The sequence below is a fragment of the Podarcis gaigeae genome, assembly GCF_964106915.1.
Source record: "Podarcis gaigeae genome assembly, chromosome: 1".
NCBI classification, from domain to species: domain Eukaryota; kingdom Metazoa; phylum Chordata; class Lepidosauria; order Squamata; family Lacertidae; genus Podarcis; species Podarcis gaigeae.
Window position 1 is genome coordinate 175,835 of NC_139678.1, and position 14,347 is coordinate 190,181.

Consider the following 14,347-nt stretch of genomic DNA (forward strand, 5'->3'; position numbering starts at 1 on the left):
CTAATTTCCTTAAGAATGGATGTGTTTGATCTTCTTGCAGTCCATGGGACTCTCAAGAGTCTCCTCCAGCACCAGAATTCAAAAGCATGTTGGGGTGTTACGAGGGAGCTTTCAATATATGGTGTGGGTGTCCTCTTTGGCAGTCTAATGGAAAGGACCCTCTTTCCCAACAGAGCATGTAGGACGCAGTGTGGGTGAACATGCACCCACCCACTGCCCCAAGGTTATGGGGTGGGGCCTTGCTGTGCCCCCTTTGGCTCCATCACCATCTCATAGGCCTCAACGCCTCCCTCCCACCACTGTGTCACATGACAGGACTTCAGGAACTGCTTACAGGTACTTTTTATGTCAAGTAAAATACACCAAATTGTTCAGCTGCGTTGTAAAAGTAGAAGCATCCAGAAACGCCACAATTCTTTATGGACAAGCAACGGCGGCTGCAGCGGGAGTGTGTTGCTGCAGCTCTAGGCTACCTAGGCAATAAAAGTGCTAAATTTACCCGGGGAGTTTTGGGTGCAGCCAGCCCCCGGGGAGAGGAAAGGGGGTCACTGGGTGGCCACCAGAGGCCTGGGGGCCCCCGCCTGCAGCACGGCTTTCTGGCTCCGCTCGGCAGACATGTGCTCCAGCCGCTCCGTGTAGAAGCCGTTGAAGTCCAACCTGGGGGCGGAGAGAGAGAGGGAGAGGAGGGTGGAAGCAGCACAGGAGCGTGACCAGGAAGTCCTTCTGCCAGAGCAGAAGAGCAGGGTCTGCAGAGTCCAACCTCCTCCTTCCTGCCATGGCCAAGCAGGCGCCATTCCCTGCACAGCCGCCCTGATGCTGGGAGGAGGACAGAGCCTCCACACGAGCCCCAGGCTCCCTCCAGCTGCTCCCTGCTCACCTGTAAATGATGTTGATCATGCTGTGCTCGCAGTCGTTGGTGCTGTAGATGCTCAGCTTGTCCAGCAGGTCCAGGAGGTGGGCTGAGAAATTGCTGTCAAACTTGTTGATTGTGGCCTCGAAGCCAGAGGTGACGTGCATGGTATCAGCCTGCTCTGCTGACAGCTGCAGAGAAGGAAGTGGCGGGGGTTAAGGCAAAAAGGGAGAGCAGGCAAGGAAGCGGCCCTGGCCTTGCTGCCATGGTTCATCCTGGGGCAGGATTTCCTGGAGAGCACAAGGACTTGGGAAGGAGCCAGATAGTGCTCAGCACCACGAGGGAAGGGCTCTGACAACACCTGAGGTGCTTTCCTGAGCGAAGGGCTGGGATCTGCAAATGAAGAGGCACCTCCACCCTCTCCTGCACCCCTACCTTGTTCGCCAGCTGCTTCCGGGAGGATTCCTCTGTGCGCTCCTGCTCGGTGGGGGGCCCCCTCATGGTCCCGTGCTCCACCGTCAGGCGTCCCAGCTCATTGTCCAGCTTTATGCTGTGCGATAATCTCTGGTGGGTGGGACAAAGGCAGGCATGAGCCCAGAGCACGCTGGCGCACCCAGGGGGTGCCCCTCACCCCCCGTGGCACAGAGGAACGCAAGAGGAAGCCCACCTGCATGCAGTTGGTGAACATGACGCAGACAGACATCATCTTGGAGAAGATCTTCAGCAGCTCTGGGTTGGTGAGCATGCAGTCCTTCAAGCAGTTGTCCAGGAAGCTGGTGTGGTGGCTCAAGACATCATCAATATTGGAAGCCTGCCCAGAGGAGACAGCAGCCCATCAGAAACGCCCCCCCCCCCGGCACCAACGAGGGAATCGGAAACAGCCATGGCCAGAAATAGTTCTCTGTTCTTTTGCTACAATCAACGTGCAGAGCTAGCGATGACAAAGCCTTATTTCCAGGGGCTGAGGCAGGTGGCAAAGGGAGCTCCATCTCACTGTCACATTGGAGGAAAGGGAGCACTAGAAGCCAAAACGTAGCCAAGGGGGTTTCTGGGCCAGTGGCCTCCTGTGAGCAGCTACTTCAGGCTCTCCGGCACAGCAGAAAGCTCCTTACCAGCCAGAACCCAGCCTGACACCCTTCCAACTCACAAATTAAGCCCCCGTTTTAGCGGAAAAGAAGAAAGCCCCTTGGGAACAGAGGCCCCCCCAGCCCCACCCTTGGAGGGCGAAAGGAGGACTTGGGGGCCTGGTGTGGCCCACAGAGGCTCTGAGAGCCACTGGCCCAAAACTGACCGACTTCAGGTTCTTCTCCAGGATGTGCCAAGTTGGCTCCATCACTTCGAACATCATGTAGTACTGGATATTCTGCACAAAGTTGAGCATCCGTTGGCGGAGAGTGAAGGCGCCAGCAAACCTGGGAACGAGAGAGAGGGAGGAGTCTGGAGGGGTAGATGGGAGGAGAGCCCCTGTGGGGCTGCAGGATGCTGCCCAGAAGCCCAGGAAGGAGCCCAAACCAGTGCCAGGCAGGAGGAGCCCTGCAATTGGTGGGGGGGGGGGGAGAGGAAGGCAGCAAGGAGAAGAGACACCCCCCCCCCGCCCCCAGTTCTGACTACCAAGGTCTTTGCCCCTTGAGCGGCTTCTGAAGCCTCAGTGCCTCCTTCCAGAATCTGAAGGGGGAGCTCCCAGGGCCAGAGGACCTGCGGGGAGAGACCCTCTTGCTGCCAGGGGACCCAGCAGCCCAATGCCCTCCCGTTGGCCTCGTCCATCCAAGAGGGTGTTCGTTCTGCAGAAAGCAGGAAGGCCCAGGAAGCGGCCACAGCTGAGCACCCACGGCACATGTGGAGGGGCCAGGCTCCGCGCTAGGCCTCCGCCTTCAGAGACTCTGCTGACAACGTCATCTGCTTGGCTCTGGGAGAGCTCACCATTTGGAGGAGTGCAGGGAGCACTGCTTGGCCGTCTTGCTGCTGATCCAGACGTTGCACAGCTGGCGCTCCACATGTTTGCAATAGAACATGTGCCGGAAGAGCATCTGGTAGCGCGTCAAGGCCTTCCTAGGAGACGGGGAGAGGCGTGGGGGAGCCGCTGCTGGGCCAGGGCCCGGAGGGGCCAAGGCCGGATACCTCAGGGCCAGGGCCCAGCCAGCCCTCTTTCCTCCAGAGGCAACGAGGAGGCCTTCCCAGCACCCCCTTCCCCTCCAGAGTTATGATGCACTGACTGAGGCACATGCACGGAGGAAGGAGGATCAGGATCAGGCCAATGGCTGGCTATGCTCTGCCCCCTCTGGATGGAAAGGATGAGCCACCATCAGCTGAGCTGCTCTGCCTTACCTGTTGATGATCAGCGAGAGAGGCCACTTCACGATGTAATCGAAGGAAAAGGCTTCCAGGCCGCTGAGCGAGAGCTCTGTGGGGTCTGCGTGGATGATGGCCTTCTCCTGCTTGGTTTCGATGGCCAGGACTCTCAGGAGCTGCGTGATGAGATCATGGGGCATCAAGTCAACCTGGAAAGAGGGGAAAGGGCCGCCAGAGGAAGGAGGCCAGTCAGACACTCAAACTGCCAAACAGAGCATGGGACCAGACTGTCAACAAACAAATGATAGCAAATATTTGAATTTTCATTCACTGACAGTCCGTGAGGCCAAAGTCAAACCCTGAACCAGCAGAAACGCTCATAGTAGTCTTAAAAAACCAATAATAATAATAATAATAATAATAATAATAATAATAATAATAATAATAATTTATTTATACCCCATCCATCTGGCTGGGTTTTCGCAGCCATTCTGGGCGGCTTTCAACAAAGTATTAAAACACATTGGTCCGTCAAACGTTAAAAGCTTCCCTAAACAGGGCTGCCTTCATATGTCTTCTAAAAGTGGGGTAGATGTTTTTCTCTTTGACATTTGGTGGGAGGGTGGGTGCCACAACCAAGAAGACTCTCTGCCTGGTTCCCTGTAACTTGGCTTCTCACAGTGAGGGAACCACCAGAAGGCCCACAGCGCTGGACCTCAGTGTCTGGGCAGAATGATGGGGGTGGAGACGCTCCTTCAGGTATACTGGACCGAGGCCATTTAGGGGTTTAAAGGTCAGCACCAACACTTTGAATTGTGCTTGGAAAGGTATTGGGAGGCAATGTAGGTCTTTCAAGACTGGTGTTATATGGTCTCGGTGGCCGCTCCCAGTCACCAGTCTAGCTGCCACATTCTGGAATAGTTGTAGTTTCCGGGTCACCTTCAAAGGTAGCCCTACATACAGTGCATTGCAGCAGTCCAAGCGAGAAATAACCAGAGCATGCACCACTCTGGCAAGACAGTCCGCAAGCAGATAGGATTCCAGCCTGCGTACCAGACGGAGCTGGTAGACAGCCGCCCTGGACACAGAATTGACCTGCGCCTCCATGGACAGCTGCAGGTCCAAAATGACTCCCAGGCCGCGTACCTGGGGTAGACTCCACCATGGAAGCAGGGTCAGGCCAGGAGAGTGCTAGAATCCTGTCTAGTCAAGTTGCATGGATTCTAGCACTCTCCTGGCCTGACCCTGCTTCCATGGTGGAGTCTACCCCTTCCTGAATCTGAGCAACTTTATCTGCAAAAAGTCTTTTCTTTGGCTGGGTAGGCAAGGGCTCCACACCAAACGTCCCCCAGAGCCCTGCTAGACAAGCCAAAGCCACTCGCGGGGTTTCCCCGGCTCAATGGGGAGACACCGGCAGCACCTCTGGGGCTCTGAGGCCTTGCCTTTGTGCCGAGCATCCTTTACCTTCAAGTCATCCTTGAAGGGGTCTGTGTTTGCTGTGCTCATCCGCAGGGCCAGCTCCAGCAGAGCCTCCAGCCGGGTGGGGACAATGTCGTCCACCGGCTTCTTCAGCTCCTCTTCGGTGAGGTCCATGAAATGGACGTAGAAGTCCCCCTGGTCCATGAGGAAGTAGTGCTTGATGGACCTGCTCACAGAAAGGGGCCACCAGTCAACTCCCTGCGGCAGGGACAGAGGAGGCAGGAGGGACCCTCACCCACCGCCTGCCTCCTCCCGCCCGGTAGAAACAGGAAGAAGCGGACCTGGCTTTTGGAATAAGAAGTGCTGCAAGTATCTTTATGCCATCTGCAATAAAGCAGCCCCTTGCAATTCAGCTGGGAGGCAGGAAATGGGAGGACTCTCTCTTGGAGTGGGGGTCCCATGGCCCCTGCCCCTCCACCCAGCTCCTCCTGCAGCCTCAGGGCAAGTCTATGAAAATGCCTGCTTCCCGCCCCCTGCTGGGAAAGCACAAACTCCTCCACACTTTTGCCCCTTCATTTCCCAAATCAGCAGCCCCTAAAACTGTCCCAGTTGGCATGGAGAAGAAAAGCATCCTGCAAGAGACGCCACTTGGAAGGAAGCAAACCTTAAGTGGGCCACAAGCTCTTTTTCCTCCATGAGGAAATCGAGCAGCACTTTGCTGGCGTAGTTGTAGGCTTTCTCGATCTGCTCCACATATTCTCGCTCCTTCAGTGTGTAGATGACCTCTTTGGCCAGGGGGCAAGTGACATCACGGCCACACTCCCGAACGACATTCAAATACTTCCCTGCAGGACGGGAGGGACAAAGGGACATGAGAACAGGCTCAGCTCTTCACTAAACGCTGTTCAGACCTTGTACACAAACAAATGAGCACATTTCCTCTCCCTTCCCTGCTGTCCCTCTCATCCTCCCAATGCATGAAACTTAAGCACAGAACCTGACATTAGTCTCTGCTGAAACTCATTTTGTTAGTTTGGGCTGACTTCTCCAGTCCGTTAAGGTATTTCTGCATCCTGATTCTGTCTTCTGCAGCATTAGCTACCCCTCCCAGTTTGGTATCCTCTGCAAATTTGATGAGGATCCCCTCAATTTCTTCATCTGTCATCTCCCTCCTTGACGGAAGGGCAATGGAAAGAAGCCAGATAAATACAACGATCGGCTTTTGGAGCTTGAGAAAAAACCTCACAGGATATCCTCCATACGACTCGCCCAGAGGCAGAAGGGAAGAGCTGCAAAGGGAACCAAACCTCCCAGGCACTCCACAACTGCTCCCCCCCCACCCCACCTGGGGGCTTCTCCATCCACTGCATCCCTCCTCCCCTCCCGCTTTCCTGTCAAGCAGGAAGTTGGCTCCTCACCTGTGCTGAGAATTTTGTCTGCAATCTTCTGGAGGAAGGAGGGGATCTGCTGCTGGACAATCGTGTACCTCTGATCCCAGTACTTGTCATTATAGTCTTCTTGGATCTTCTCCTTCTGGAGCTCATGCTCTTCCACCATGAATTCACTGTGGAATTAAAAAGCAGTTAGGCCCATGGCAGCGAGGCACAGAGCAGGAGGCTCCCCAGGGCTCTTCATCCAGGCAGTCCCAGGACACAGCACCCTGCTTGGACTCCCAAACAGACCACAGAGGTTTCTCCAGCTCACATGCCAAGAGAAGGACCACGCGTTCCTCCGCCCACCTGTAGGGATCATTGATGATGCCTCGGTAGATCCATTTCTCCAGGATTTCGAAGTAGGGGACACTGGCAGCCTTGGTCAAGTAGAGGCAGAGCTCCTGGGCTTGGCTGTCTCCCGTGTAGTTGAACGTCTTATCATGCAGCAGGCTGAGTGTTGACCCTCCAACACACTCCCCTTTGTCCACAGAAGTGGCTGCAACAAGAAGCAAAGGCCAAGAAGAGTCACGTCCCGCTGAAGCCAGGGTTGGTCAGGGCACAGGTGCCCATCCATGGCAGACACACCTGGATGTTGCAGGAGCTCCCCCATCTGAAAAGGGGTCAGCAGGAGATGGCTGCTCTGGACCATGGCCTGGGACACCGGCTTACGAGGTGAGCACCCAGAGCGGAGGCAGGGTTTCCGCAAGGCTCAATAGGCCCTTGGGGTTGGTGAAGCGGAACCTGCCTCTCAGGGGTCACTTGTGGCCCCCAAAGGTGCCCAAGAACCTCTGAAAAGAGGCTACTGGCAACCACTTCAGGAACAGAACCTCTGCCACTCCCTGGTTGTCCTCAAGTGCACTTATCGCGATTGAGGTGCCAATCCGCTGTGCTGAATCTGAATCATGTAGAACTGTTTATTCAAAGAATGTCCCCCCACCCCACCCTATTCAGCTGATAGACGCTTCTGCAAAATCAACAAATAGTGTACAGCTCACAGACTGGAGACACACAGAAACAGAGAGCGAGCACGCCAGCATTATTCCTGCAGTCAGCAGGAGGGGCCAGGGGATTGGTTTTAATAACTGTATTATAAGTTGGTATTGTTATAATGAGGCTATTATCGGATTGTAATTGCAAACTTCTTCTTCTTAATTGAATTTATATACCACCCTATACCTGGAGGTCTCAGAGCGGTTCACAGAAGAGATCAACCTTAAAAACTGTAATATATATACAGTAATCAAAATGAAGACATCCCGACATCCCTCTGTGGCAACTTTATAAAAATTATTACCAAAATAAGGGGGGGCCAGAGGATGCCCCCTTCTGCTCTGGGGCACCGGGGTAGGGGGGCTTGGAGGCTTCCACAGCATTTGGGGGGGGGATGTGTGTACAAAGGAAGCTCCCCTGCAGCTCCTCTTTCTAGGGCTGAGGGATGGGGCTCCTTGAGGGAAGGAGAAGGAGTGGCATTCCCAGGGGGCCCTGGTCCTCCCTCCAGGGGGTGGGTAGGCCCAGAGGGAGCCCCTTTGACTTTGCTGCCCCCAGGAAAAGGAATGACCCAATCACTGGCCTCACCTGAGACTGACTGTGGCACAAGGGAACCCCTTTCAGCGCTGGGCTGCTGGACTCCCTTGGAAGGACCCTCCCTGCAGCAACATCCCAGCAGTGGGCAGAGCCAGAGCCCCACCTGGACACACGGACCCAGCTCCTTCCACCGCCCCCCTTGATGAAGGAGAGCCATCTCGGCCTCTCCTGGCACTGGGGCTCCAAGGTCCAAGCCTCCCTCCCTCCCTTGCCCCCTCCAGGGGAGCAGGAGGCAAGCAGACAGAGAAGGCGGCTGCCCAGAAAGACACCCTGCTCACTGCCCCCCAGAGACACCTTGCCCCGCACTCACCCAGGGAAGCCAGGATCTCCATGGTCCTCATGGTGGGCTGGATGTAGAACCAGAGCTTCTGCAGGGACAGCAGGCCTTGGCGCTGCAGGTGCTCCAGCTGCGTCACCAGGGTCATGTATTCCTTGACCAGGGCCCTCATGGCGGCCGCCAGTGCGTGGTTCACCTGCCCGTACTCAAAGGAAGACTTCTCTTCCACAAACCTGTCAGGGCGTGGGACAGAGAGCTGCAGCTGGAAGCCAGCCCCAGCCCCTCTGGGCCCCACCAGAAACGTGGCCCACCAGTGCCACCCCCCCCCCCCGCCCGAGATGCAAGGAAGTCTTGTTCTTGTGCAGCTCAGCAATGAGAGGAAGCAGGAAGCTCCCTAGGTTCCCTGAGCTCCAGGGGCCTTTGGGGCTCTGAGCTGCTGCAGCCCCCAGGTGGGAGGAACCCCAGAGGCCCCCCCCCGCCCAGCCCTCAGCTGGAGGGATGGGACACAGACTATCGCTGCGTCCTCTTCGCCTCCCCCAGCTCCGTCCCTGATGAGGAACCCCAGGCTGCTACCTGGTGACGATGGAGTAGCTCGCTGCCACGGGGAGGATCCTGGTGACCAGCTCCTTGACTGACATATCCAGGTTGGGATCCACCAAGAAAGTGCGGCTCTCTCTGCCCACCAGTGGCTGCGCAGTGATGTACCGGCCATCCACCCCAATCAGGACGTAGAGCAAGTCCTCCACCACAGCAGATTCCTGGGCTGCCAGTGGCAAAGTCCCTGGCAGAGGAAAGCGGCACGTAATGCACCGGCGCCACTCGAACAAATGCATCTGGGGAACCCGCCTGAGGGCCAAAAGGGCAGCTGGCCATTCTTAAAAAGAGCAGGGTCTCCCACCACCGGGAGAGGAGAGGGCATCTGACAGGTGGCTGCCTTGAAATGTTCTTTGACTTTATCCCTATTGATATTTTGTGTACGTGGAAATGGTTTTGCGTGCTTATGTTTTTATGTTTGACACTTTTTATTGTGCCTGCTGGGCTCACTAATAAAACTATACTCGTATTCATGTGTTTTTAATCTATGATAAGCTGGCAGTTGTTGGTGGTTATGGGAGAGGAGAGGGCTCTTGGGCTTGGATCCTGCCAATGGATTTCCCATTGGGGGCATCTGGTGGGCCCCTGTGAGGACAGGATGCTGGAATGGATAGGCCCCTTTGGCCTGATCCAGCCACCCCACTCTTCTTGTGTTCTGGACCTTCCGCGCTGCACTGCCCAGACCCACGTTGGCAGAGCATCACCAGCTTCCCATTAAGGGTCCCAGAGAAACATCCAGCAGGCAGGGGAGGCAGAAATAGCCCCAGGCAGTGAGACTCTCTGCTCCTCTCATGCAAGACTCACCTATAGGCACCGTGGTGTCCAGGCTCAGGCTGGAGCTCATGAGGAAGTCCCCGATGAGGGCCGGCCTCTCATACACCCAGGCGGGAAAGGACGGGATGGGCTGCCCAGAGTTCTTCCTGTTCTGCTTGTCCCTGAGCAACTTCCGCACCAGCTCAAGAGACTGCCAAGAAAGAGAGCGAGTGACAGACCAGCCCAGACACTGAACTATCAGTTACAGATAGGTAGCCGTGTTGGTCTGCCATAGTCAAAACAAAAAAAATTCCTTCCAGTAGCACCTTAAAGACCAACTAAGTTAGTTCTTGGTATGAGCTCATACCAAGAACTAACTTAGTTGGTCTTTAAGGTGCTACTGGAAGGAATATTTTTTGTTTTGACTGATCTATCAAGCAGCCCTGGCAGCAGGGTGTGTGGCAGCTGGGCTCCCACTCGCTGCCAGTTCCTGCCCCCTTTGCTCAGGGGGCAAAAGAGACTGGCACAGTATTTGCACCCAGGGAGGCCTCTCAGGACCCACCCCTAGTCCCCTTGACAAACCGAAGAGCAGCCCACCCGCCCGGACAAGGCAGAACTTCCTCTGAGGTAGGCACTACAGGGAGCCCAGTTAAGGACCTCCTGCAGCTGCCCACTGAGGTCCCTGGCTTCCCATCCTAGGCTTGCCGTGTGGGAGAGAGAGATCCCAAAGGCTTTGGCTGCAGCAGAACCCTCCCTTCCCAAATAACAAATCAGGGGACCCGAGAGAAGAGAGGGACCTGTGGGGCGCTGGAGCTGGTTGTGACGGTGCCCAGCTGCTTCCGTAGCTCCTCCAGCTCCTGGACGGTCATTTTGGCTGTTGTTGAGGGGATGGAGAAAGTGACGCTGCTGCTGCTGGCTCCGCCACTGTTGGCTGCTGCATTGGCTGCTAGCTCTGCCCTTTCCTTGGCATTTTGCTGCAAGTACTGGAGGGTCTGCAAAAGCCCCACAAAAAGCAGAACTCAGGAACGGCACCAAAGAGCCACAGCCCACAAGGAGAGTGGATCTCCCAGCTGCCTCCCCAGTCTTGATATATGACAGCCGAGGTGGGCAACCTGCAGCCCTCAGGGGGCCGAATTCAAATTCAGGCCTCAGGCCAGAGCAACCTGTCTCTCTCTTGTCAGTCTGCCGGGTGGGAAGGGAGAGAGGGGAGCGGGGGCTCTGGACCCTCCAACCGTGGGCTGCAGGTCCCACCCTCTGCTGCTTCTCTTGATGGGGAACCGGTGAGAGGACAGCACTGGGCTGGGCTGAGGAATGGCTGGCTGGGGCTGCTTCTGGGGGGACCCCGCCGAGGTGCTTTCTGGGTCTCCTGTCCCGGGGGGGGGGTCTGTCCCCGCCCGCGCCGCCGGCCTCTCCTCACCTCCTTGTCCTCGGTCAGCTTGGAGAGCAGCTGCACCAGCGAGTCCAGATGCCGCGTGTTCTTCGACTTCAGCTCGTCGTACTTGGTCAGAAAGTCTTCCGGCGTCCGAGAAAACTCCGCGATCTTCACCTGCGGGGAGACCGGGGGGGCGCAGCAGGGGGGGGTCAGCGCCCGGGGGGGTCCCGGGGCCCCCCAGGGAGGGCGGGGGTCCCGGGGGGTCCTTCCCTCCCTCCCCCTCCCTCCCTCCCTCCCCCCCGGGGCCTCGCTCGCTCGCCTTGGCTCCGAGGGCGGCGGCGGAGGTGGCGAGGAAGGGCCCGCTCTGGCTCCTCTGCAGCAGCTCCACGTAGCCCTCGGCGCCGCCTTCCCCGCAGGAGCCCCTCGCGCGGAGGAGCCGGAGAAGCTCGTTCACGTCGTGGTGGAGCCGGAACTCGCTCATGGCCGCCATGGACCGGGAGGCGTCTCCCCGGCAACGGGGCCCCGGAAGCGCCGCGGCGGCGGGAGAGGAAGCGGAAGCGGGAGAGAGAGAGAGAGAGAGACCCGCCTCTTCCGGCAGCGGGCGAGGAAAGCGGGAGGATGCGGGACGAGGAAGGCGAGCGAGACCGGGGAGGCGGGGGCCCCTTCCGCTTCCGCCCGGCCAGGCTCCGCTTCCCCGCGCAGCACCCCTTCTTCGAGGCAGGCGGGCGGGCGGGCGGGAGGGCGGGGGGGGGAGGGGAGCCCGGGGGGTCCTCCCGGAAGTGGCGTCATCCGGGTCTTTCTTCCTTCCTCTTAGGACGGCGACGTCCAGCGGCATCTCCGCCTCCAGGATGCGCAGCCCAGCGCCCCCCCCGGAGGGGCCTCCCGGTGAGCGGCGCCCGCGGGCGCCCCTTCTCCCCTCCCTGCGGGGCGGGTCTGGATGGCCCTTGGGTGCCCCTTTGCAACCCCCCTCCCCCGTGTCTCCCGCAGGCCCCCCGCCGCCTTCTCGTGCCCGGCCGTGGGCTGCGCGCAGGTCTTCGACTCCCTGGCCAGCTGCGAGCACCACTACGGCCTACTTCACCGCAGCGCCTGCTCGGCCTGCCAGCGCGCCTTCCCCTCGGCGCACCTGCTGCACCTGCACCTGCTGGAGTGGCACGACGCCCTCTTCGGGGTCATGGCGGAGAAGCGCAGCCTGGTGAGAGCCAGAGGCCCCTGGAAGGCAAGGCAGCCCTGGGGCCCACATCCTCCCGCCTGCTCCATGAAGACCATGGCACCAGTAGCCGGCTGCTGCTTCATGATAATAATTTTATTATTTGTATCTTGTCCGCCTGACTGTATTGCCCCAGCCACTCTGGGCTGCTTCCAACAAAATACAAAAACGCAATAAGACACCAGAGGTTTTTTTAAAAAGCCCACCTCTGCTTGAGTGGTTGGGACCCCAAATTCTGACCAGCCCCCTCTTTCCCCCCTTCCTAGTACCAATGCCTGGTTGAGAGCTGTCCGGAGAAGTTCAAGAACAGCAAAGAGCGCAAGGAGCACTTGGTCCGAGTTCACTGCTACCCATCGGACTTCCGCTTTGATAAACCCGTGAAGGCAAAGAGGTAAGTACTCAGGTGTGTGTAATGGGGTGGGGGGTGGGCAGACATGCTCACTGTTCAGCAGACTGGCTTCGGAGATGGAGCGGGGGGGGGGGGGGGAGCAGACAAATCTTCTGGACAAATCTAGTACTGTTTGGCTTTCTTTGGAATCCTGCCCTTTTCGCCCAGGAGCCAAGATAGGTGAGGCGGAGAGGAAGTGCCTGGCCCCAAAGCCACTAGGTGAGCCTCATGGGGGGGGGGATTTAAATCCTCTTCTAAAAAGTCTTTGCCGGCCACTGTGACTGCTGCAGTACCCAGGCTCCTGCCTGCATGCTGCAGGAAGAAAAGCAAGGCTGGGGGGAGAAGAAGCTGACAGGGGAGAAGGGCCAGGACTCACAGACAGCCTCCATGTGGTGAGAGAAACTGGGGTGGTGGCAGCAGCAAGGGCCTCATGTCTTTTCATAAAGTTTGCAAGGGTTTTGCTCTGGGCTGTGTTTTTGCGCCAGCACAAAGGCAGCGAGATCTCCCTCCAGAGAAAGCGCCTTCCCGATGGATGTGTGGGAGGGAGAAGACTGCAGGGAGCTGGCAGCGGACAATGCCATGGAAGTCGGCCCCAGCGAGAGCACAGAGGAGAAGCCGCCCCAGCCTGGGGCAGAGGACACGCCAGCCTTTCCGCCACCTGAGAGGCGGCTCTACAGGTCCAGGTCGGTGCCTCTCCTGCAGTGGCTGTCCTCGTCTTAGCATCCGCTTGTTCTTTGTGTGTGGAGAACAGTGTCAACGCTTGCTTCTTCTGTCAGCCACAAACTAAAAAGGGTCACAAAACCTCCAAGAGAAAATAGGTATCTCATGTTAAAATCCTGCCCCAAATCTTTTAGAATGGCTGGAAGCTGCATGAATGGCATTGTGTGAGTGAAACTCGGGGCGATTTGGCACTACTAACTAATATTGTTGTTTATATTAAAATTATATCCCCTTTCCTCCTGAAGAAGCACAGGGTAGTAATGTCTTGAAATGTGTAAGTCTGGCCTCTGGAATAAGTCAGGAAGAGCTGTTCTGCTTTTGGAATATTGTTTGCATGTATATATGTTTGCATAGCTTAGTTACTGAACTGGTGACGTGAGTAATTTTTTTACTAATCAAATGACAACGCTTTATGCACTTGTGGTAACGTGAGCTCAATCTGGAGGTACCAGAAATGAGTTAAAATAAGGAACTACACCCATTGTTGAGCCTGAGTGGCTGAGCAACAGGAAAGCGTAACAAATTTCAATAGATTTCAGGGCCTTCTGTAGGTTATCTTAAATGGCAGCGCTCGCATATGGCATTTGGAAACCTGAGAAGCCTCAGCCAAGCCTCTGATCCACCCGGAGCCCTTTTTACTGCTGGCCATGAGGACACTGAAAGCTCTCTTGCTGTTCCTTCTCTTCCAGTGTCCCACACACTGTTTGCTTTGGACAAGGGGCAAAGCGCAGCTTCCAAGGCAGAAAAAAGAAGGCCTGAGGGACCCAAGAGGAACTTCAGGAAGTGGCAGAGTGAAGAAAGACATTTGCAAAGCCCAGACGGCCCTTCCTCAGGCAGAGGAGCTGGTTTTGACCCTTCAGCAGAGGCAAAGTGGGCTCTGGTGCAGGGAGATGCGCCTGCCCTACCTGGCAGAGACCGTGAACTGGGTCCTTCTCCAACTGGGAGCTGCTCCTGCAGGCCAGGAGTCCCCAGGACCAGAGTTGCGTGCAGAGGGTGAAAATCGTTTCTGTATTTTTGAAAATAAAATGCTTGGTGTTTACAGAATCCTGTATGTTGAAAAGAGCAGCTGGTTGATTAAGCCACAAGAGGCAAATGGAAGGTCATCTCTCTCTGAAGAAAATGCACAAAATACACAATCTGCATCTAAAAATAATCTGTTCCTATGTTGCAAGAGATATCCTATCATCTCTCCATTAATCAAAAGGGGCCAAAGTATTATCTTTCCAGTCAATATCAGTCTTTTGGCAGAAGTAAGGGCACAAAGAGTCCATCTAGATCGACCAGCTGCCAAGCCTCATATAATTGACATGACATTTAGGATAATGTCATCATCTGACAATTTTATTTCCCCCCAAATATAGTATTTATACATCCTAAGACTTTAATCCAAAAATTCATAAACATCAGACATTGCTTAAACTTATGTTTCAAAGAAGCATTTTCCTAATTACATCTTCTGCA

At 56.3% G+C, this 14,347-nt stretch overlaps 2 protein-coding genes across 2 annotated transcripts; one reads left to right on the forward strand and one right to left on the reverse strand.

Annotated features, from left to right (window-relative positions):
• Positions 1–327: 327 nt before the first annotated feature.
• On the reverse strand, positions 328–11,061 carry TUBGCP2 (tubulin gamma complex component 2; the record flags this gene model as incomplete). The annotated part of the gene is made up of 17 exons (XM_083732712.1): positions 328–657; positions 878–1,041; positions 1,286–1,414; positions 1,518–1,661; positions 2,142–2,262; positions 2,771–2,899; positions 3,176–3,348; positions 4,604–4,784; positions 5,223–5,403; positions 5,977–6,122; positions 6,298–6,487; positions 7,886–8,085; positions 8,426–8,633; positions 9,251–9,410; positions 9,997–10,191; positions 10,617–10,745; positions 10,891–11,061. The coding sequence occupies 17 exons, from the start codon at positions 11,059–11,061 to the stop codon at positions 546–548; spliced, it is 2,733 nt and encodes a 910-aa protein (XP_083588838.1). The 3' UTR covers positions 328–545.
• A 92-nt stretch (positions 11,062–11,153) lies between these two features.
• ZNF511 (zinc finger protein 511) lies at positions 11,154–13,930 on the forward strand. Its single transcript, XM_083738222.1, has 6 exons — positions 11,154–11,288; positions 11,386–11,456; positions 11,559–11,763; positions 12,045–12,169; positions 12,652–12,849; positions 13,576–13,930. The coding sequence occupies exons 1-6, from the start codon at positions 11,190–11,192 to the stop codon at positions 13,643–13,645; spliced, it is 768 nt and encodes a 255-aa protein (XP_083594348.1). The 5' UTR covers positions 11,154–11,189; the 3' UTR covers positions 13,646–13,930.
• The last annotated feature ends 417 nt before the right edge of the window (positions 13,931–14,347 follow it).